General features: G+C 46.3%; 2 protein-coding genes across 2 annotated transcripts; both read left to right on the forward strand.

Moving 5' to 3' along the window:
• The first annotated feature begins 1,325 nt into the window (after positions 1 to 1,325).
• On the forward strand, positions 1,326 to 23,433 carry LOC127204780 (protocadherin gamma-B6-like). The gene is made up of 3 exons (XM_051163999.1): positions 1,326 to 2,748; positions 21,181 to 22,199; positions 23,419 to 23,433. The coding sequence occupies exons 1-3, from the start codon at positions 1,350 to 1,352 to the stop codon at positions 23,431 to 23,433; spliced, it is 2,433 nt and encodes an 810-aa protein (XP_051019956.1). The 5' UTR covers positions 1,326 to 1,349.
• LOC127204722 (protocadherin gamma-A10-like) lies at positions 5,851 to 9,635 on the forward strand. Its single transcript, XM_051163963.1, has 2 exons — positions 5,851 to 8,870; positions 9,537 to 9,635. The coding sequence occupies exons 1-2, from the start codon at positions 6,465 to 6,467 to the stop codon at positions 9,633 to 9,635; spliced, it is 2,505 nt and encodes an 834-aa protein (XP_051019920.1). The 5' UTR covers positions 5,851 to 6,464.
• Positions 23,434 to 23,776: the final 343 nt, after the last annotated feature.

The following is a 23,776-nucleotide window of genomic DNA, read 5'->3' on the forward strand; positions in this document are numbered from 1 at the left end:
GGGGGTAGAGGAGTTGTGCACAGCTCCAGGATCCATCTGTAGCACCTGAAGAAAAAAAAAAAAAAAAAGCAAAGAAAGCACTCTTTCTTCCTTAAGCTGATAGGAGACAATAAGAATTCTTTGATGATCTTAATTTTCAGTAATGCAGTATGGAAAGTTTTCAAATTTCTCTTCTGAGGAGTCATATCTGTATTCAAATCATCAGTGTAAAATGCGTAATTTTGGAAAGCATAGTAACAGACATTCATGCTGTACGGATCTATGACATGGTAAGTAGACAAGTCTACACAACACCGCCACTTCTCTTCTCAGTGATTATTAGCTTACATTAATTAGGACATTTCCGTACATGTGCGGAATGTGTTTCAATCACACTCACTCTCCCACCGCCACCGGTTACCTCCACCCACCTTCAGTCTTCCCAACGCATCCCATCCATACTTCCACGTGTTTCTCATCAGAGTTGTTTACAGGAGTACAGGTGAGGATGTTTCTGTCCTGGTTTGGCTTGGTCTGGTTTGGTTTGGTTGGCCTTTTCATTCAGGGTCCCATTGTGTCTCCCAGGCTAGTCTTGTGCTTGCAGACGTATGGTTCCACACCATAGTTATAAAACCATGATGTGGATAGCTTAATTGACGGCTGAGAAGAGTGTGGGAAATTATCAGTTCCAGTGCCTAAAACTAGGTGTGTAGATAACAGATTGTAGGACATAAATAAGCAGAAATATGGAATTACTGGTGTTTTGTCTCTTTTTATTTAAAAACAATACGTGTTAAATGACACTACATATTTTGTATTTGCTTATGAATAGCCAGAAAGCTCAGTATACACTAAGCAAAGATTGCCTTTATGTTTATCCTGTTGAAGTTGGTTGGTCTGATCTGTATGTGAAGATTCAAAACATAATACATAATATTCCACATTGTGGTATAAGTTTCCAATTATAGATACTTTTAAAACATTAAATACATAACTATCCACTGTAATTCTCGTAGTGGGATTAAGTTTTTCTGGCTACTTCTTAGCTGCATATTCAGAGCAATACATACATTTTGAAAAGGGATTTCTTAAAAAAAGATAAACTGCAATTCCACTCAGAGCCTCTGGGCGCCGCTGTCGGCCAGTGCAGCGCAAGCTCCAACGCCCGGGATACCTCAGTCTCTAGCCTGAAATTTCCTGCGCAGAAACACTTTCATACCAAAGCGAACTCTCACTCACAACGACTAAGACTCCGATTCCCGGCCCCCAAACTGGGGTCAGGCTATCAGAGACTGAATGCACCCCGGCCTCGATTGACTACACTCTCCTACTGTGAAGATCCTAAGACCTACAGACAGCCAGAGACAGCAATGCGAGGGAGCTGCGCTCACAGGCAGCGCCCCGGCCGCCCGCAGGTACTGTTTACCCTACTGCTGCCTTTGTTCTGCCCCGCGCTGGGCCAGCCGGTCCGCTACTCCATCCCGGAGGAGCTGGACCGCGGCTCTGTCGTGGGGAACCTCGCCAAGGATCTAGGGCTCAGTGTCCTGGAAGTGTCTGCTCGGAAGCTGCGGGTTAGCGCTGAGAAGCTGCACTTCAGCGTGGATGCGGAGAAAGGGGAGTTACTGGTGAAGGACCGCATAGACCGTGAGCAGATATGCAAAGGGAGAAGGAGGTGTGAGCTGCAGTTGGAGGCCGTGCTGGAAAACCCTTTAAATATTTTTCATGTCGTTGTGGAGATTGAGGATGTTAACGATCACGCTCCTCAATTCGAGAAGAAAGAGACGCGTTTAGAAATTTCAGAGTCTGTGCCCATTGGTACACGAATACCCCTTGAGCCTGCCACGGACCCCGACATAAACTTGAACTCAGTTAAAGATTACCAAATAAGCTCCAACCCTTACTTCTCATTAATGGTGAGAGTTAATCCTGATGGCGGCAAAACCCCAGAGCTGTCTCTGGACAAGATCCTAGACAGAGAAGAGCAGAGGTCTCATCTCTTGATACTGACTGCCTTGGATGGAGGGGACCCGCCCCGCAGTGCTACCACTCAGATAGAAATCTCTGTAAAGGACATCAATGACAACCCCCCAGTGTTCAGCAAAGAGGAATATAGGATCAGTGTTAGTGAAAATCTGGCCCCGGGATCCTCCGTGTTGCAAGTGACAGCCACTGATGTGGATGAAGGCGTCAACGCTGAGATAAGTTACTACTTTCGGAGCACTGCCCAAAGCACAAGACACGTGTTCGCTCTTGATGAGAAAACAGGCACCATTAAGAATAACCAGTCACTGGATTTTGAAGATGTAGAAAGATACACCATGGAAGTGGAAGCGAAGGATGGAAGCGGTCTCTCTACGCGGTGTAAAATCATCATAGAAGTCCTAGATGAAAACGACAACAGCCCAGAAATAATCATCACCTCTCTTTCTGATCATATTTTGGAGAATTCTCCTCCAGGGGTGGTGGTTGCCCTCTTCAAAACGCGAGATCGGGATTTCGGAGGAAACGGGGAAGTCAAGTGTGATATAAGCAAAGGCCTGCCTTTCAAGATCCATGCTTCATCCAGCAACTATTACAAGTTAGTAACAGATGGAGCCATAGACCGAGAGCAGAACCCACAGTATAACGTCACCATCACAGCCATGGACAGGGGCAAACCACCCCTTTCTTCCAGTACAACAATCACTCTGCACATCACTGACATAAACGACAACGCTCCGGCTTTCCCGAAGTCTTCTTACATAGTTCACGTAATGGAGAACAACCCACCTGGATCCTCCATCGCTGAAGTCAGCGCCTCTGATCCGGATTTGGGATCCAATAGTCAAGTCTCCTACTCCATCATAGCCAGCGACCTGGAGCCTAAATCGCTGTGGTCCTATGTGACCGTGAATGCGCAGAGCGGGGTGGTGTTCGCCCAGCGCGCCTTCGACCACGAACAGCTGCGCTCCTTCCAGTTGACATTGCAGGCGCGCGACCAGGGCTCTCCCGCTCTCAGCTCCAACGTGAGCATGCGCGTGCTGGTGGGCGACCGCAACGACAACGCACCACGTGTGCTCTACCCCGCGCTTGAGCCCGATGGCTCCGCGCTCTTCGACATGGTGCCTCGCGCTGCCGAACCCGGATACCTGGTCACCAAGGTGGTGGCAGTGGACGCTGACTCCGGACACAATGCCTGGCTGTCATACCACGTGCTGCAGGCCAGCGATCCTGGGCTCTTCAGCCTGGGGCTGCGCACAGGCGAGGTGCGCACAGCGCGTGTCTTGGGTGACAAGGACGCCTCCAGGCAGCGCCTGTTGGTTGGTGTTCGCGATGGTGGACAGCCTCCTCTCTCTGCCACTGCCACGCTGCTCTTGGTATTCGCTGACAGTCTGCAGGAGGTCCTGCCAGACCTCAGTGACCGCCCGCTGCCCCCTGACCCTCAAGCCGAGCTGCAGTTCTACTTGGTTGTGGCCCTGGCCTTGGTTTCTGTGCTTTTCCTCCTGGCTGTGATTCTAGCCATTGCACTTCGACTGCGACACCCCTCCAGCCCCTCTGTCTGGGGTTGTTTTCAGTCTGGTCTTTGTTCTAAGGCGGGACCAGGTATTTCTCTCAACTATAGCGAGGGGACTCTGCCTTATTCCTATAATCTGTGCGTTGGACAAACGGGGAAGGCCGAGTTAAATTTCCTGAAATGTAGCGCACCTTTGCCCTCTTCTCAGGAAATAGTTTGCAGTAGTTCTCCGGGAGCTTTAGTTCCGCTTCACGTTGGGGATGATTTGACAATAGATCCCGAGACTCTAACATCGGTAAGTTTCATTTTATTCTTTAATAATTCTAGTTTCTCTTATTTTATAGTGACTTCATTTTCATATCTAGGTTCATATTGAAAGATCAGTAGCTAACTACCACCTTGTCTTTTCAATGGTGAAATGATGACTTTTCGGTCATAAATTGATCTAGCCAGCCGGGCGTGGTGGCGCACGCCTTTAATCCCAGCACTCGGGAGGCAGAGGCAGGCGGATCGCTGTGAGTTCGAGGCCAGCCTGGTCTACAAAGTGAGTCCAGGATGGCCAAGGCTACACAGAGAAACCCTGTCTCGAAAAAACAAAAAAAAAATTGATCTAGCCTTTGTGGGAAAAAAATGTTAACAAGAGCTGAACGTGGTAGCGCGCGCGCGCACACACACACACACACAAACACACACACACCCTTATTTAATCCCAGCACTTGGGAGGCAGAGGCAGGCAGATCTCTGTGAGTTCGAAGCCAGTCTGGTCTACAAAGTGAGTCTGGGAGAGCCAGGGCTACACAGAGAAACTCTGTCCTGAAAAAAAAAAATTAACAAAATGGTGGTGGTGCACGCCTTTAATCCCAGCACTTGAGAGGCAGAGGCAGGTGAATCTCTGTGAGTGCTAGGCCAGCCTGGTCTACAGTCGAGGCTATGCAGAGAAACGCTGTCTTGAAAAAAAAGGGGGGCTCTGACCGGCAAAGAATAAGAGTAAAAGTCCTGGGCCTGCCTGAAGGGTGAAGAGCAGCACTTGTTGCTCTTGCAGAGGACATATATTCGGTTCCCAGCTCCCAATCATCCAACCACTGTCTTTCCAGGGGATCTGGGAATCTGATACCTCCTGCTGCCTTCCCTGGGCTCCAGGCAGGCACATGGTGCACATACACATGTCGGGTCCAAACAGTCCGACACATAAAATAATTCTTTAAAGCAGTGGTCTTGGCATCTAATCAAATAAACGGATGACCTACCCAAACTTGCCACTTAAATGAATTTATGCATCTAAGTTTTATGTTTTAATGTCTGGCATGTTGGGGCATGCTGAACTACCAGAACAGGTGCTCCTTTCCAGAAAAAAAATTTTTTTTTCATTGTAAATAATTTCTGCCGCCTTTTGGTGTCTCTGTTTATTTTCACATTTTTTGTCTACCCATGAGCACTTGGGGGGGGTGACTGGGACATCAGTTAACAGATCTTCCAACTTCTGTTCAGGATCAGATGTTCACTTGGTAGGTAGCTTAAAGTTTTGCTCATATTCCCAAGGTTTTTGGTCCTACATAACTGCCCTAGAGGGATTTTCCCTTCTGCTTCTGGGTCTTCTAGCTTTCTTCCATGTTTTCATCCTTCCCTTCTCTTAGAACTGCTTTTGTGCCTCTTCTCAGTCTCTTCCTCTATGTCAAAAGAAATTACTTTCAGGAAGACTGTGAGATACTCTTGCCTTTTTCTTTCAGTCTGTTTGTGATTTGAGATCTTTGGGGAAAAAATATATGGTTGGATCTGGCCAGTACCTGCCTAGAATTCCAATGCTCAGGGGGCAAGGCCCTGCCTCTCAGAACCATAACAAAACATTCGAAGAGTGTCCTACTGACTGAAACACTTTCAAACAACCTGTTTTCTTTATGAAAGAAGTAGACTTGTGCCGCCTCCTGGGTGTGGGTGGAAAGGCAAAACTACAGCTGCACTATCCACCTTTTCACACTTCCAGTGTCGATGCTCTGATAAAATAGGGCACTTGGCATAAAAGCCTGCTTATCCAAAACTCTACACCAGAGTCAGTCATTTCGTGCTTGCCTTTTGATCCGCTACACTGGAAGAGATTCACATCACTGCATCTCTGATTTTGTTTCTGGTACCTGAAATGCGTGTGTGCCTGTCTTTCTATTGCAACACACTTTAGAAGGCAACCTTAGATTTGTTCCTTTTACTTTCTAATTATTTAATGGATTTATTTCCAAATAGCCTGATTAAATTTTAATAACTATCCTATATAAGAAAAAGAACATTTTTTCAAAAAATCTTAAGAAATAGTCGACTATCTTGGCAGCCTCTTAAGTGATTATAAAATAAATAACACAGTCAAATTGAAGAAATTTAAAATATAAATTTTTCAAAGTGAATTTTATCAAAATCGATATAATTGTCTTCATGTGAGTGAATATCAAAGTTTTACTATTTTTCAACACAAAATAAACATTATATACACAAAGTAAGCATACCCATTTTAAGTGGGTATGCTCCTGTTGGAAATAAGATGCAAATATTATCAATTTAACTTATTATACTCCCCAGTTAGAAACCTTGGGAAGGGCTCTGATACAGGTCATTGGTGGTGCATTTGTCTGCACGTATGGAAAGCCCTGCTTTCAATCTCACACCGTCTCAAAACTATCAACAGAGAAAGGATCAACGTAATTAAAATAATTCAACAGAAAGATGCACTTGCTGAGATATTGTAGTGGGTGCAGTACCCTTCTTCCGACTCTGAGCGCCGCTGTTCACCTACAAGGAGCAAAACTCCGCCAGAGCTCAGTTGGGATTCTCTGGGTCCAAAAGCCTCACACTTCAAACAAACTGGTTCCTGAGCTGCAACGAAAATCACCCCGGAATTTAATGCCCTCCAGCTGCAGGAGACTCCTGAGGCCACAGAAGAAAAGAACCAGGTTAAACACCCAGAGGATCGGGGAGAGCTTTAAGAGAATTCCGTGCTCAGAAGACAATGGCTGTTCAAAGGAATCTCTCAGGGCGCACCAAATTGGTCCTCCTTTTCCTGTGGATTCCCTGGGAGTCCGCAGCCCGGCAGATCCGCTACTCGGTTCCTGAGGAACTAGAGAAAGGCTCTTTTGTAGGTAACATCTCCAAGGATCTGGGCCTGGAACCCCGCGAGCTGGCGGAGCGCCGGGTCCGCATCGTCTCCAGAGGTAGGTCGCAGCTTTTCTCTCTGAACCCGCGAGGCGGCAGTTTGGTCACCGCAGGCAGGATAGACCGGGAGGAACTGTGCGCCCAGAGCGCGCCATGTCTTGTGAGCTTTAACATCCTTGTGGAAGATAGAGTGAGACTTTTCGGGATAGAGATAGAGGTAACAGATGTCAATGACAATGCCCCAAAATTCCAAGCAGAAACTCTAGATGTAAAAATTAATGAAAATGTCGCTTCAGGGATGCGCTTTCCTCTTCCGGAAGCTATTGATCCGGATGTGGGCGTGAACTCTCTGCAGAGTTACAAGCTCAGCCCCAATAAGCACTTCTCTCTTGGCGTTCAGAGCCGTGCTAATGGCGTCAAGTACCCAGAGCTAGTGCTGGAGCACTCCCTAGATCGTGAGGAAGAAGCGATTCACCACCTGGTCCTCGTGGCCTCTGACGGGGGTAACCCTCCCAGATCAGGCACTGTCCTCATCACTGTGACTGTCTTTGATGCAAATGACAATGCTCCAGTCTTCACCTTGCCCGAATACCGGGTGAATATTCCAGAGAACTTGCCTGTGGGCACTCAGCTGCTAAAGGTAACCGCCACTGACAAAGACGAAGGCGCCAATGGAGAGGTGACATACTCGTTCCGAAAGTCACTGGACACAAAATTGTTGAAATTCCAACTAGACAAAAATACTGGGGAAATAAAAATATCTGAAAATCTAGACTATGAAGAAATGGGTTTCTATGAAATAGAAATCCAAGCTGAAGACGGTGGGGCCTATCTGGCGACTGCAAAAGTGTTGATTACAGTAGAGGATGTAAATGACAATGATCCAGAGGTCACCATCACATCTCTCTTTAGCCCAGTGACTGAAGACTCGCCTGTGGGCACTGTCATAGCCCTTTTAAACGTGCACGACTTAGACTCTGGGCAGAATGGAGAGGTAACCTGTTCCATCTCAGGGAGCCTGCCTTTTAAATTAGAAAAGTCCATTGACAGTTACTATAGACTAGTGACACAAAGAGCCCTTGATAGGGAACAGGTGCCCTCTTACAACATCACAGTGACGGCCACTGATGGGGGAAACCCACCTTTGTCAACCCAGGCTCACTTCACTCTGCAAGTGGCAGATATCAACGACAACCCGCCTACCTTCCCTCGCACATCCTACTCTACCTCCGTCCCAGAGAACAACCCCAGAGGTGCCTCCATCTTCTCAGTGACTGCCCTGGATCCAGACAGCAGAGAGAATGCCCAAATCGTTTACTCTCTGGCTGAAGACACCGTTGAGGGGGCACCACTCTCTTCCTACATATCCATCAACTCAGACACTGGCATCCTGTATGCGCTCTGGTCCTTTGACTATGAGCAGTTTCGTGAACTGCAGGTGCAGGTGACTGCTAGTGACAGCGGGAAGCCTCCCCTCCACAGTAATGTGTCATTGACCCTGTACGTGCTGGATCAGAATGACAACTCTCCAGAAATCTTGTACCCCACCATACCCACTGATGGCTCCACTGGAGTAGAGCTTGCTCCCCGCTCAGCAGAACTGGGCTATCTGGTGACGAAGGTGGTGGCAGTGGACAGAGACTCGGGACAGAACGCCTGGCTGTCCTATCGCCTACTCAAGGCCAGCGAACCAGGTCTCTTCTCGGTGGGACTGCACACAGGTGAGGTGCGCACAGCACGGGCCTTGCTAGACAGAGATGCTCTCAAGCAGAGTCTCGTAGTGGCTGTGCAGGACCATGGCCAGCCTCCGCTCTCTTCAACAGTCACTCTGACTATCGCAGTAGCTGACAGCATCCCTGAGGTTCTAGCAGATTTGGGCAACCTAGAGCCACTTCCGGACTCTGAAGCCTCAAGCCTCACACTCTACCTAGTAGTGGCGGTGGCAGCGGTCTCCTGCGTTTTTCTTGCCTTTGTCATTGTGTTGTTAGCACTCAAACTTCGTCGCTGGCACAAGTCTCACGTGCTGCGGTCTTCAGGAGACGGATTGGCTGGCCTGCCCGCCTCTCACTATGTGGGCGTGGATGGGGTGCGCGCTTTCTTGCAAACCTATTCGCACGAGGTCTCCCTCACTGCTGATTCGCGGAAGAGTCACCTGATCTTCCCGCAGCCCAACTACGCAGACACGCTCATTAGCCAGGAGAGCTGTGAGAAAAAAGATCCTTTGTCTTTGTTAGACGATTCGAAGTGCCCTGTCGAAGTGCCAGTGAGTTCTGATTTTACTTTTTCTTTAAACAATTATGATCAGAATTACTTTTAGGCTTAAATAGAGGCGGTGGAAATATTAGATCTCTATTTTTTTAAACCATTTCTCTCGGTTCCAACACTTCCCTCTTGCTAAAACATCGAAGAGTAGAACCTGGTGGTTAAGACTGTGTTGGAAACTTTGTGATGAAAATCGCCTAGGTTGCCATAAGGTTGTATAAGTAGCCTTTTCAGAACCTTGTGTGCTACTGTGTTGCTGAATACAACATTGATGGTTCCTAAAAGGAAACTTCAAACGGAAATGTCCGTTGATTTATGTGTCCTCCTCAGTGGCCACGTGCTGCAACCTCAAACACTTTAGACAGCCAGAGCTCAACTAACAATTCATATTTATCTGCTTAGAATCTTTACAACCATAACCATTATGCCCATTAGCCCAGTGGCATGCTTTCGCATATAATTATGTAACATCTTACTATATGAAAGATACGGCTTTTTAATTTGAATTTCCTTGCCCAACAAGGGTTCCGAATTTTTATTTTAAAAAACTAAATTAAGGAGATTTTGGATTTTCTTTGTCTTTTTTTTTTTTTTTTTTTAAGCATGGCAGTAGTTAATGCTAAGGTCAATGAGGGTTGGGAGTGCATAACGCTGTGCCTGTTCCCAGGAACAGAAGCTGAACATGATGAGGACATTGTCCTCTTTAATGGTGAAGAAAACTCAGCGGAAACCGGAAGTGCTGGGGCGGGGCTCTAGAATAACCTAAGAGTTAAGAGCAAAGAAAGAATTTCCAGTTCTGCAGGAGACTAGAGCTGAAGCAAAGGTGTACATAAAACTCTTCTGAATAAGTGGTTAGTGGATTAGGTATTGGTGCACACATTTAGTTCAAGGAAAACAGTGATATATTTGATTCTATCTTTGGATTTGTTATTACCCTACACAAGTCACAAGAATAAAGAGTGGTCTACAGGGTCTCAAAGTACACCTGAGACCATGACACATGTGTCAACACTTGGGTAGCTGTGGATCCGTGGAAGGTAAGTACACTCTCTGGAGTTATGATACTATTTATTCATTATTCATCTTTGTCCCACAAGGGTAATAATTATACATACATTTCAGTTCTATTATTTGAAAATGCAACCTTCAACAGCACTCTTTTCTTTTGACATTGCAAGTGTTCTGTTAAGTTTTTAAGAGCAATTCTGGAGGACTGAATACAGCCAAGGTTACAATCCAGTGTCTATATATGGATGGAAAGGTTATTTTTTTTTAAACTAGCTAGAGCTAGAGTTGACGACAAAAAATAATATCTTCAAAAAAGAGTGATAGTCATTTCCCATGGATGGAGGATTTGGGTAACAGTGGGCCATCAGTTAGGATCTGTGCACCTTCATTTTACTTTCTTTCATGCCTTTTAATTTGATGGAAATACACCTTCAATCTACCCAAAATAAGTATAAAATTTTACGTATAAAAATAATATTTATTATTAAAAATTTGGACTATTAAAACAAAATCAATGAGAAACAAAATAAAAATGTTTGGCTATCAACTTGCACTTACAAGAAAAGATTTCCCCAAAATTTGAACCGCCAGACTGCAATTCCACTCAGAGCCTCTGGGCGCCGCTGTCGGCCAGTGCAGCGCAAACTCCAACGCCCGGGATACCTCAGTCTCTAGCCTGAAATTTCCTGCGCAGAAACACTTTCATACCAAAGCGAACTCTCACTCACAACGACTAAGACTCCGATTCCCGGCCCCCAAACTGGGGTCAGGCTATCGGGGGCCGAACGCACCTTCTCTTCGGTAGACTGCACTCTCTCCTACTGTGAAGATCCTAAGACCTACAGACAGCCAGAGCCAGTAATGGGAGGGAGCTGCGCTCACAGGCAGCGCCCCGGCCGCCCGCAGGTACTGTTTACCCTACTGCTGCCTTTGTTCTGCCCCGCGCTGGGCCAGCCGGTCCGCTACTCCATCCCGGAGGAGCTGGACCGCGGCTCTGTCGTGGGGAACCTCGCCAAGGATCTAGGGCTCAGTGTCCTGGAAGTGTCTGCTCGGAGGCTGAGGGTTAGCGCTGAGAAGCTGCACTTCAGCGTGGATGTGGAGAGCGGGGACTTACTGGTGAAGGACCGCATAGACCGCGAGCAGATATGCAAAGGGAGAAGGAGGTGTGAGCTGCAGTTGGAGGCCGTGCTGGAAAACCCTTTAAATATTTTTCATGTCGTTGTGGAGATTGAGGATGTTAATGATCATGCTCCTCAATTTCCAAAAGACGAAATAAACATAGAAATAAGTGAATCCATCAGCCCAGGGATGAGAACAATTCTGGAGTCTGCAAAAGATCCTGATATTGGTGTGAATTCACTGAGCAAATACCAGCTAAGTCCTAACGAGTATTTCTCACTGTTGGTGAAAGACAATCCTGATGGTGGCAAATACCCAGAATTAGAATTGCAAAAAACGCTGGACCGAGAAACGGAGAGCACCCATCACCTGGTGCTGACAGCTATAGACGGCGGGGAGCCACCCCGAAGTGGCACTGCTCAGCTCCGGATCCGGGTGATGGATGCCAACGATAACCCCCCAGTGTTCAGCCAAGACGTGTATAGAGTCCGCCTTCGAGAAGACGTGCCTCTAGGGACCACTGTCCTAAGGCTGAGGGCCGCGGATCAGGACGAGGGCATCAATGCTGAGTTCACATACTCCTTCCTGGGTGTGGAGAACAAAGCCCAGCACGTGTTCTCTCTGGATCCTGTGACGGGAGCTATTGTAACTCGCCAGCCGCTGGATTTTGAAGAAGTAGAAAGATACACGATTGATGTGGAGGCAAAGGATCGAGGATCTCTTTCTTCGCAGTGTAAAGTCATTGTCGAAGTTTTAGATGAGAACGACAGCCACCCAGAAATAATCATCACTTCTCTCTCTGATCAAATTTTGGAGGATTCCCCTTCTGGAGTGGTTGTGGCCCTCTTCAAAGTACGGGATCAAGATTCCGGGGAAAACGCGGAAGTCGCGTGCAGTTTAAGCGGAGGCAGTCCATTTAAGATTCATTCTTCTTCTAATAATTACTACAAGTTAGTAACAGATAGCACCCTAGACCGGGAACAGACCCCAGAGTACAACGTCACAATCACAGCCACAGATAGGGGGAAGCCGCCCCTTTCCTCCAGCACAACCATCACACTGCACGTCGCTGACGTCAACGACAATGCACCTGTTTTCCAACAGCCGGCCTACCTGGTAAATGTACCCGAAAACAACCAGCCCGGTACCTCCATAACCCAAGTCAGAGCATGGGACCCAGATCTGGGACCAAATGGCCTCGTCTCCTACTCCATCATAGCCAGCGACCTAGAGCCAAGGGCGCTGTCGTCCTTTGTGTCTGTGAACCAGGACAGTGGAGTAGTGTTTGCGCAGCGCGCCTTCGACCACGAACAGCTGCGCTCCTTTCAGCTAACACTGCAGGCTCGCGACCAGGGCTCTCCCGCGCTCAGCGCCAACGTGAGCATGCTCGTGCTGGTGGGAGACCTCAATGACAACGCGCCACGCGTGCTGTACCCCGCGCTAGAGCCCGACGGCTCCGCGCTCTTCGACATGGTGCCACGGGCTGCCGAACCCGGATACCTGGTCACCAAAGTGGTGGCGGTGGACGCTGACTCGGGACACAATGCCTGGCTGTCATACCACGTGCTGCAGGCCAGCGATCCGGGGCTCTTCAGTTTGGGCCTGCGGACGGGCGAGGTGCGCACAGCGCGTGCCTTGGGCGACAAGGATGCAGCTCGCCAACGCCTTCTGGTTGCTGTACGAGATGGTGGACAGCCACCGCTCTCTGCCACCGCTACGCTGCTCCTAGTTTTCGCAGACAGCCTACAAGAAGCGTTGCCGGACCTCGTTGATCGTCCCACCCCCACCGACCCTCAGAGTGAGCTTCAGTTTTACTTGGTGGTGGCCTTGGCCCTGATCTCAGTACTTTTCCTCCTTGCGATAATTTTGGCTACTGCTTTGAGACTGCGACAGTCTTCCAGCCCTTCAGCCACTGGTTGCTTGGGGTCAGTTCTCAGCTCCAAGTCTCGACCAGTACTTCCACCCAACTACAGTGAGGGAACGTTGCCCTATGCCTATAATTTGTGCACGCCAGGAGATCAACTTAAGCCAGAATTTAATTTTCTCACATCTGTTGGTGATTGTCCAGCCACACAAGATATCCTCACCAAAGATAGCTCCTCAGCACTGTTGGCTAGCGTTTTACCTCTTAATATTGAAGCAGATGAGAAGACCTTTAACCAGGTATTTGATATTATGGTTTTTTTTTTTCATTCCGGTATGCCTATGTACTCCAATATAGTGCTGCTATTTTAAAGAGTTTTGCTTTGTGTTGTTTGAGACGGGGTCTCTCTGTGTAGTCCTGGTTGTCCTGGAATTTGCTGTGTAGACCAGGCTGGCCTAGAATTCACAGAGATCCTCCTGCCTCTGCTTCCCAAGTGCTGGGACTAAAAGGAGGGGCCTTCCTGCCTGGCTCTATTTTAGGAGCTTTAAGTTCCTAAGAGAAATCTAGGTTGAACTTATGGGTAAAACTGTGTTGGAGAAGAGTGTTACTTAGTGACAAAACATGTACCTCATGTGAAACAGACCTAGTTCTATCCAGCACACACAACAAAAGATTTGCCTGCTTAAACACTCTACTATCCAAACACATTTAATTCTTTTTTTTTTTTTTAAGTTTTTTGAGGGTTGAGGTGTACCGTGCTGTAGGTCCTGGCTTTAATTACCAAATCTCTCCTCCCTCGTCCTGCCTTGAGCACACATGAGTATATGAAAATCTCACAGAAATGTGTCATTAAAATGTCTTGCAGTTATGAATATGAAATAGTTATTTTTTAATATCTCTTAAATGATAACATGATCCTATTCAAATTTTTGAACAAAACATTCTGTCTTTATTTTACTTGTTAAAAAACAAAACACCTCATTAAAAAAAAAAAAAACAACCTGGTGGTGACTGGAGAGATGGCTTAAGTGGTTAAGAGCACCATTGCTCTTTGGGAGGACCCAGGTTCAGTTCCCAGCGTCTCACTACTGCCTGTAACTCCAGCTCTGCCTTCTTCTGAATTTCACACCAATCCACACTCACATGTGCACACACTCACAAAGACACATGCATATACACATAATTAAAATAATAAAGATGGGGGGGTAGTAACAATAATAGCCATGCATCCAACCTGAGGATTCTGTCTGGACCAAGCTGCTTTCACATCCACAAATGCCGTGTCTCTTCAAACAGTAAAGCCAGAATAGGAACTAATCTGTGCGTTTTCAGTTCCGGTAATACATCGAAACATTTTTAATTAAACCAGTTCATTTAATAACCATCCTTTTCATGCGTGCTCTTGGTAAAGTTTACGTCACATTGCACAGCTATTGTTTGCGGTTTTCTTCTTTACAAATGTGTATGATCCACGGAAAAGGTGAGTGTGACAGTTTCCTCCGTAATAGACACCAGATTTTTCTTAGCGCTGCAATAATAAAATTGGGCTCTAGGCGCCGCTGTTGACCAATCAAGGAATGGGAGGACAAAGCTCCTGAGCCCTCCCAAACCTCTACCACACAAAGCGGAACGGGACGGAGGCTCACGCATCCTACTTCTGGAAATATAAATACCTTCATTCGCTTTTGAATATATTTTGGATACTGATAGCCTGGAACTTCGTAGACACAAAAGCTGATTCAGAAATAAATAAATAAAAATAAACCGGAGCAAGACCCTCACGGAACAGCGCTCACCATGGCGAATCAGCCTCAGTGTCTGGACTGCAGTGTGCTGCTTCCGCTGTGCATTTTCCTAGGGTCCTTGCTGACCTTTGGGACAGGGCAGATCCGTTACTCGGTGCCAGAAGAGACAGATAAAGGCTTCTTCGTAGGCAACATCTCCAAAGACCTGGGGCTGGAGCCTTGGGAGGTCGCGGGACGCGGAGTCCGCATCGTCTCCAGAGGAAAGACGCAGCTTTTCGCTCTGAATCCGCGAGGCGGCAGCTTGGTCACCGCGGGTAGGATCGACCGCGAGGAGCTCTGTGATACACTGCTCTCCTGCTTGCTGAATTTGGAAATTCTCGTGGAGGACACCCTGAAGATTTATGGAGTGGAGGTGGAAATAATGGACATTAATGATAACGCCCCCAGCTTCCGGGAAGAGGAGATAGAGATCAAAGTCAGTGAGCATACTAGTCCTGGGTCGCGATTTCCGCTACCTAACGCTAGAGATCCAGATGTGGGGATGCACTCCCTCCAGAGCTACCAGCTAAGCCCTAGTAGCTACTTTTCGTTGCAGGTGAGGGGCGGAACAGATGGGGACAAGAATCCAGAGCTAGTGCTGGAGGAAGGCCTGGACCGGGAGAAAGAGGCGTCTCACCACCTTCTCCTCACAGCCTTAGATGGGGGAGATCCCATCCTTAAGGGCACAGTTCCCGTTCGCGTGGTGGTCCTCGATGTAAATGACCACATCCCAAAATTTACACAGTCTGTGTATAGAGTGAGTATTCCTGAAAACCTCAGCTCCAGAACGCGGGTGCTCATGGTAAACGCCACAGACCCAGATGAGGGTATCAACGGGGAAGTGACGTACTCATTCGGGAAAATGAAAAGCAAAGTTTCTGAAACATTTCAGTTGAATTCTCGAACTGGAGAAGTTCTAGTCGGAAAGCCTCTGGATTTTGAAAAATATAGGTTCTATGAGATGGAAATTCAAGGCCAAGATGGCGGAGGGCTTTTGAGCACCACCACGTTGTTGGTCACGGTTGAGGATGTGAACGATAATACTCCAGAGATAACTGTCACCTCTTCCATTAACTCAGTGCCAGAAAATTCTCCTTCGGGTACAGTAATTGCTCTTCTAAATGTTCAAGATCAAGATTCTGGAGAAAATGGTCAGGTCTCTTGCTTCATTCCTAATGGTCTTCCTTTTAAGTTAGAAAAGACGTATGGGAATTATTATAAATTGATAACAAATCGTGAACTGGACCGGGAGCAGGTGGAGAGCTACAATATTACCTTGACCGCCAAAGACCAGGGAAGTCCATCCTTGTCTACAGAAACCCACCTCCTGCTGAAAGTAGCAGATGCCAACGACAACCCTCCAGTTTTCACTCACTCCTCTTACTTGTCCTACATTCTGGAAAACAACCCCAGAGGCTCTTCCATCTTCTCAGTGACTGCAGTTGATAGGGACAGCAGAGAAAATGCCCAGATCACTTACTCTCTGGCTGAGGACACCATCCAGGGAACGCCTCTATCCTCTTACGTTTCTGTCAACTCAGACACCGGTGTGTTGTATGCCTTGCAATCCTTCGACTACGAGCAGTTCCAAACCCTACAACTGAGAGTGACCGCTAGTGACAATGGTGACCCGCCATTAAGAAGCAATATTTCGCTGACCCTGTTCGTGCTGGACCAGAATGACAACACTCCAGAGATCCTGTACCCCTCTCTCCCTACTGATGGCTCCACTGGTGTGGAATTGGCGCCCCGCTCCGCAGAGCCGGGTTATTTAGTGACCAAGGTGGTGGCGGTTGACAGAGACTCCGGGCAGAACGCCTGGCTGTCCTATCGCCTGCTCAAAGCCAGCGAGCCAGGACTCTTCTCCGTGGGACTGCACACCGGGGAGGTGCGCACCGCCCGTGCCATTATGGACAAAGATGCTCTCAAGCAAAGCCTCGTGGTAACTGTTCAGGATCATGGCCAGCCTCCTCTCTCCGCCACTGTCAGGCTCACCGTGGCAGTAGCTGACAGCATCCCAGATGTTCTAGAGGACCTGGTTAGTATGGAGTCTTCAGTCATCCCGGATGAGTCAGGCCTCACCCTCTACCTAGTAGTGGCCATCACTGCAGTCTCCTGCATCTTCCTCATCTTTGTCATGGTACTATTGGCTCTCAGGCTTCGGCGCTGGCACTCTTCGCGTCTGCTCCAGGCTACCAGCGGATTGGCTGGCGTACCTCCTTCGCACTTTGTGGGAATGGACGGGGTGCGCGCTTTTCTCCAGACCTATTCCCACGAAGTTTCGCTCACTGCAGACTCGAGAAAGAGTCACCTGATCTTCCCGCAGCCCAACTACGCAGACACACTCATCAGCCAGGAGAGCTGCGGGAAAAGCGAGCCTCTCCTGATAGCTGAAGACTCAGCTACTGTTTTAGGCAAATGTGATCCGACAGATATTCAGGTGAGATATATATTTCTTTGCCTCCTAATTGTTGCTGTTTTGGCAAAAGTCTTGAAAGGACTTTTGCTGAGCTTGTTATGAAAATTAGGCTTGAGTGGGACTAATTAATCCATACATATTAGAACAGTAGATGTTGGTTTGTGAAACTTGTCATCATTCAATTAACATTCTCCCCCGCCCAGAAGAGCGTTATGAAAATCAATTTTTTTGTACTTGCATACTTTTTGAAGGGCTATATCGATAATTCTCGCTTGCTTTGTAGTGATTTAGTGTCTCTATTGTTTGTCTATCATCATGACTGATGGCTCTCATCTATGACTCAATTTGATGATTCACAAACAGGATTTATTTCAATTTCATGGCGCCTCTCTAGTCTACTGTGATTTCTCTTCTACTCTTTAATTCAACTCAGTAGCAAAACGTCTGCAGTTTTCCTCATTTACCTACAACTTGTAAGGAGGTTTTCTTCTAAGCACAGCACAGTTCTGTTTTGCTTTTCGATGGTAATTTGTGTCCTGTTGAATATTTCAATGTTGTATCGCTGCTTCATCTGATCAAAACGGACTTGCTGACAAGGTTTTAGTTATAAGGCTTTGTTGGAAGAGGAAATGCAGGACCATTTTCTTACACTTTCTTATCACTACTGTGAATTCGCTAGGTTGTTCTGAAGACTAACCAGACCGTTGAGTTATTCTTATTCTTTACCTGTAGTGTTGACTAGAATGGGTTCTCTTTTTTTCCTGTTTATTATTTTCTTGTTCTTTTTATTTTTCCTTTCCTTTTTAATGTTTTTTTAGTGTAACAAATTTACACACAGAAATGAGTTTTATTCCATGCTTCTCAAAGACTTTCAAATTCTAATTTGCTCACATGGTTTGTACAAATTAGAGATGGGGGCGTATTTAAGTCATATAAGTGACTCATGTCGAGGCTGGAATATGGTTCATTTGTTGATCATGTGCTTAGCATGTGCAATCACTAGCATTCCGCCCCCCGGGGGGGGGACTTTGTATTCATTTGTTCATGTAATCTTCCTCCTCCTCCTCCTCCTCCTCCTCCTCCTCCTCCTCCTCTTCTTCTTCTTCTTCCATCTAGGAGTCTTGGATTCTTTTTTCTATCCATAAGTTTATTTTTGCACTACATTTAAATACATTTAATTGCTGAAGTCAGAAAGAAAAACTTGCTATTGAAGATCTGTACATAATGTGAATCAAAGGCAAACAAGGAAAAGAGGCTTCCCTAGAAGATTTGATCACAGGAATCACTTTACTGATCAAACTCCACATTCTTATGTCACTTCTAGAGATTTGGTTCAAATTACTTGCATGTTAGTATTTCCTTCCAAGTTTATGTTTCTCTTTTAGGAGTTTGATTTTAATATAATTTATTATAAACTTGGTGATTGGGCACATTTTTTCAACTGTTGGACAGAGAATTCTTCCTAACAGAGGTCTAAATTCGTCTTGAAGCCAAGAAAAGCATTTGAGTGTTTAGAGTAGTATTTATGCTGTGGAATTCTAAACTCAGAAGATGAGAAAAACACTGAGGCACTACACTTGAACTAGAATTAGATTATTCAAAATTCCATGAGGCATTTCATTGGTAAGGAGAGGTTGCTTTGTATTTTTAAGCACAATCTAAACTAGTTATGGGCTGTTATTGGAGCTCTTGAAGAAGAAAAAGAGTTGATAAGCAAGTCATAGGAAAGATTCAGTTAGGATGCAACATATAGTTTGTTTAAATAAAAGGATAAATGGAAAATTCCCTCCCATCTCATGTCGTTAAATTCTTCATGGTGGAGCTGGAGAGACGGCTCAGAGGTTCAGAACACTGACTAGTCTTCCAAAGGTCCCAAGTTCAATTCTCAGCAACTACATGTTGGCTCACTGCCATCTGTAATGCGATCTGGTGCCTTCTTGTGGCAGGCAGGTGCACAGGCAGGCAGAATACTGTATAAATAATAAATAAATCTTTAAAATTTTTCACAGTGATAGAACATTTAACAATCCTTGTAATGCATTTATATTATAACTGAAAATACTTTATGGCGTTGGCCTTTTTTTATTTCAAATGTGTCCTAAATAGTTCTGAGTGCCCCTCCTCTACTAATTATGGATGTGTCAAATGGAAGATGATACGTGGTATCATTTTAGTACTGTCAAGTTTTCCCATACCACTTGGTGGGGCTATTTTTCCACGTGGTCTTGAGAAAAGGCTTGTCTGGTTCTTCCGATCTGTGTGTTTCCTCTGATTAGAAAAGACAAGCCTTTTAATCTGTCATCACTGGGATAATAGTTAATAACAGATCCCATCTCTGAGGAACTTTGTTCAGTAGTAACACTGAGAAACAGACAAATTCTAAATTCATAAACTCCTTTGTTCCTTGTGTCCCAACATAACTCTGTATACCTAATCCCATTGAGTCTGCAAGGACTTCTGATTGTAATTTTATGAATGGACTCTGGGCGCCGCTGCTGTCCAATTCGCTGCAAGAGCTGACTCCAGACTCTACTGGTTGAAATTATGTAGATTCTCTCTGAAGGCTTAAAGAGTGTGAGGGGCGGTGGGGACTTGAATTTTCCGGTTGGCAAATCAGATAAGAGACTGTGACATCCTCAAACTTGGAGCGTTTTGGTTTTCTTCCTGGTGGAAGTAATTGGTGAAGCCTCTTCCCTTCACATCGGGAGCGCAAGAAGGATGGAACGCGGCGCGAAGCTAGGGAGCAGGATCCCATGGAGGCAAGTGCTCTTTCCCTTCTTGCTGCCTTTGTTCTGCACGGGGCTCTCGGAGCAAGTGCGATATTCTATTCCGGAAGAAATGGCCCTGGGCTCGGTTGTGGGAAATCTCGCTGAGGACCTGGGGCTGCCTGTTCGGGATTTACTGACGCGAAACCTCAGAGTTACCGCGGAGAAACCGTATCTTGCTGTGAATCCTGAGAACGGGAACATAGTTGTGAGCGACAGAATAGATCGAGAGTTACTCTGCTTCCAAAGCCCGCTGTGTGTCCTGCCCTTAGAGATTGTGGCAGAAAATCCCCTAAACGTTTTTCACATTAGCGTGGCGATAGAAGATATCAACGATAACCCACCCCGTTTTCTCCAAAATAGTATTGTTTTACAAATCAATGAACTTGCAATTCCAGGCACTAAGTTTGGCCTGGAATCTGCCATAGATGCGGATGTAGGACCGAACTCTCTCCAGAATTACCATCTCAGTTCAAATGAGCATTTCTCTCTTGTGGTGAAGGAGAAGACTGAAGGCAAGGATGCCCCAGAATTAGTGTTGGAGAAGCCTCTGGACAGGGAAAGTAGGAGCTCCCAGCTCTTGGTCCTGACAGCAGTAGATGGGGGGGAACCAGTCCTTACTGGCACTGCTCAGATTCAAATTGAGGTCACAGATGCCAACGATAACCCCCCAGTGTTCAGTCAAAGCACGTACAAAGTCAGTCTCAGAGAGAACATGCCCTCAGGCACCTCTGTGCTAACGGTGATGGCCACTGACCAGGATGAGGGCATCAATGCAGAAATCACCTACTCCTTCAAATCACTAGGAGAAGATATTAGAAATAAGTTTGTCCTAGATCATCAAAGTGGAGAAATCAAATCCGAAGGCCCTATAGATTTTGAAACCAAACGGACTTATACCATGACCATAGAGGCCAAGGATGGCGGAGGCATGGCCACAGAATGTAAAGTTATAGTAGAAATTCTCGATGAAAACGACAATGCCCCAGAAGTGGTTTTTACTTCGGTGTCCAGTTCTATAACTGAGGATGCAGAACCAGGGACAGTGGTGGCTCTGTTCAAAACATATGATAAAGATTCAGAAGAAAATGGAAGAGTGACGTGCTTCATAAAAGAAACGGTTCCTTTTAGAATTGAATCTTCTGCCAGTAATTACTATAAGCTTGTAACAGATGGGATCCTGGACCGGGAGCAGACTCCAGAGTACAATGTCACCATCATCGCCACTGATAAAGGCAAGCCACCACTCTCCTCCAGCAAAAGCGTCATCCTGCACGTTGGAGACATCAATGACAACGCTCCAGTTTTTCACCAAGCTTCCTACTTGATCCAAGTGCCTGAAAATAACCCACCTGGAGCCTCCATTGCTCAAGTCAGCGCCTCTGACCCGGATTTGGGATCCAACGGTCAAGTCTCCTACTCCATCATAGCCAGCGACCTGGAACCTAAATCGCTGTGGTCCTACGTGTCCGTGAATCAGGACAGTGGCGTGGTGTTCGCCCAGCGCGCTTTCGACCATGAACAGCTGCGCTCCTTCCAGTTGACGCTGCAGGCGCGCGACCAAGGCTCTCCCGCTCTCAGCTCCAATGTGAGCATGCGCGTGCTGGTGGGCGACCGCAACGACAACGCACCACGAGTGCTGTACCCCGCGCTTGAGCCCGATGGCTCCGCGCTCTTCGACATGGTGCCGCGCGCCGCTGAACCCGGATACCTGGTCACCAAAGTGGTAGCTGTGGATGCAGACTCGGGACACAATGCCTGGCTGTCATACCACGTGCTGCAGGCCAGCGATCCTGGGCTCTTCAGCCTGGGACTGCGGACCGGCGAGGTGCGCACAGCGCGTGTCTTGGGAGAAAGGGACGCAGCTCGGCAGCGCCTTCTAGTTGCTGTGCGTGATGGTGGACAGCCACCGCTCTCTGCTACAGCCACGCTGCACCTGATCTTCGCTGACAGCCTACAGGAGGCTCTCCCAGACCTTAGAGATGACCCTCTGCCATCTGACCCCCAGAGTGAGCTTCAGTTTTACCTGGTGATGGCCTTGGCCTTGGTCTCGGTGCTCTTTCTTTTCGTTGTGATTTTAGCCATCGCCCTTCGCCTTCGGCAGTCGCATAGTCCTGCTGTCTCCTCCAGCTGTTTTCAGTCTGGCCTCTGCTGTAAGACAAGACCAGGAGTTTCTCTCCACTACAGTGAGGGGACTCTGCCTTATTCCTACAATCTCTATGTTGCCTCTAATTGTCAAAAAACGTCTCAGTTTCTTACTTTGACGCCAGAAATGGTCCCTCCGCCAGATCTTTCTATGGAAGCTTCTGTGGCCGTGAGCGGCACTGAAGAGAATAACAAGATAGTCTCAGATTCTATTGCTTCTACCCACGTGAGTTTCAATGAGCCTTTCTTTCAAAAATTGTTTAATTTTCAAATTCTTTTGGAAAGATGTTATATTTATCTATTTGTTCATTCATTTATTTTGAGACAGGGTCTCGCAACATAGTCCTAGTTGTCCTGTATCTCACTACGTAGACCAGGCTGACCTTGAACTCACAGAGATCCTCTTGCCTCTGCCTCCACCACACTTGACTTTGAAAAGAATATCTTAAGGCACAATCGTCTGTTCCGTTTGCAGTCTCAGTACTTTCCTGTCTTGTCTCTATGGGTCCGTAACTGCACCATTAGGCTTTAAGGAGTTTGAAATATTTTACTCATGTACATTAAAACTCAGAACCTAGAAGTATTATGAAGCACTGCCATTCAACTAATCTTAAATATTATTATACTTTAGTTAATGTATTTACTTGTGTGGTGTGTGTGTGTGTGTGTGTGTTCACTCTCGTGTGAGCGTGTGCATGTGCCATGTGGAGGTCAGAGGAGAAGTTTGGGGAGTCGGCTCTATATTTCTACCCTCTAGGTCCCAGGGATTGAGCCTTCACCGGCTTCACCAGCACCTTTATTAGCAATCTCTCAATGGTCCTACTCAAATATTTTAAATTAGGCTATACTTTTGAATTTCTGTGGTTATTTCTTGAGAAATAATATGTACAAAAGGCTTTCAAATATGGTGTGGTAATAATTTGGTAATAGTATTCAGATATATTAGGGTTTGGGTTTTGTTTTTGTTGTTGTTGTTGTTGTTGTTGTTTGTTTGTTTTTTTTTTTTTTTGGTTTGTTTTGTTTTGGTTTGGTTTGTTTTGGATTTGGGGTTTTGAGACAAGGTTTCTCTGTATAGCCTTGGCTGTCCTGGACTTGCTTTGTAGACCAGGGTGGCCTCAAACTCACAGCAATCCACCTGCCTCTGCCTTCTGAGTGCTGGTATTAAAGGTGTGTGCCACCACGCCCAGCATTTAATCTCACTTTTATGTCTGGTCTTTTCACACAAGTATCTGTAAGTTTTCTCCTAATGTTATTTTATGGCTGCCAGAGTCTAAAAGTTAGCAAAGTTAGAGATTTTATACTTAAGTGTTGGAGATGGTTAAGGTCCACTGTCCAAGTAGTCATCACCAAGAGGTGATTGTTCTCAAATACAGTTTCTAGACACATGAAATATGTATAGGAGATCATCTCTGATAATCTGTTTCTACATTCTGATGTGCTTCTAGATGTATGGCCAGTAGTTATCAGTTATTAAAATCACCCAGGAGAAGATAAGTTTGTGGTATTCTTCAGATTACTAATGTCCTTTTGCAATACATTATATCTGTATAATTGTATAGCATGATCTCCAGGTCCAGTTAGTGCAAGTTGAAATCTTTCCACTTGCTCTAAAGTGGTAATACATCTTCATCAGTTGACTAACAACATATGAATCTGATGATGCACACAATAACAGTTCTCATTTTTGCTTTCGGTATTATCACGAAACTTTGTTTTTTCAGTATTTAAATTCCAATTTCTTACACCAGTTCTTCCCTTTAAGAAATTTCAAGAAATCTATGAAATTTTCTGTCTTTTTAGGAA

This window comes from Acomys russatus, chromosome 20 (assembly GCF_903995435.1).
Source record: "Acomys russatus chromosome 20, mAcoRus1.1, whole genome shotgun sequence".
NCBI lineage: Eukaryota > Metazoa > Chordata > Mammalia > Rodentia > Muridae > Acomys > Acomys russatus.

What these genes read in the sequence shown, in the direction of transcription:
- LOC127204722 (XM_051163963.1), top strand. Translation starts at nt 6,465, where the DNA reads ATGGCTGTTCAAAGGAATCTCTCAGGGCGCACCAAATTGGTCCTCCTT. An exon ending in AGTGCCCTGTCGAAGTGCCA is followed by an intron (nt 8,871 to 9,536) that starts GTGAGTTCTGAT and finishes GCCTGTTCCCAG; the next exon opens with GAACAGAAGCTGAACATGAT.
- LOC127204780 (XM_051163999.1), top strand. Translation starts at nt 1,350, where the DNA reads ATGCGAGGGAGCTGCGCTCACAGGCAGCGCCCCGGCCGCCCGCAGGTA. An exon ending in CGTAATGGAGAACAACCCAC is followed by an intron (nt 2,749 to 21,180) that starts CTGGATCCTCCA and finishes AAAATAACCCAC; the next exon opens with CTGGAGCCTCCATTGCTCAA.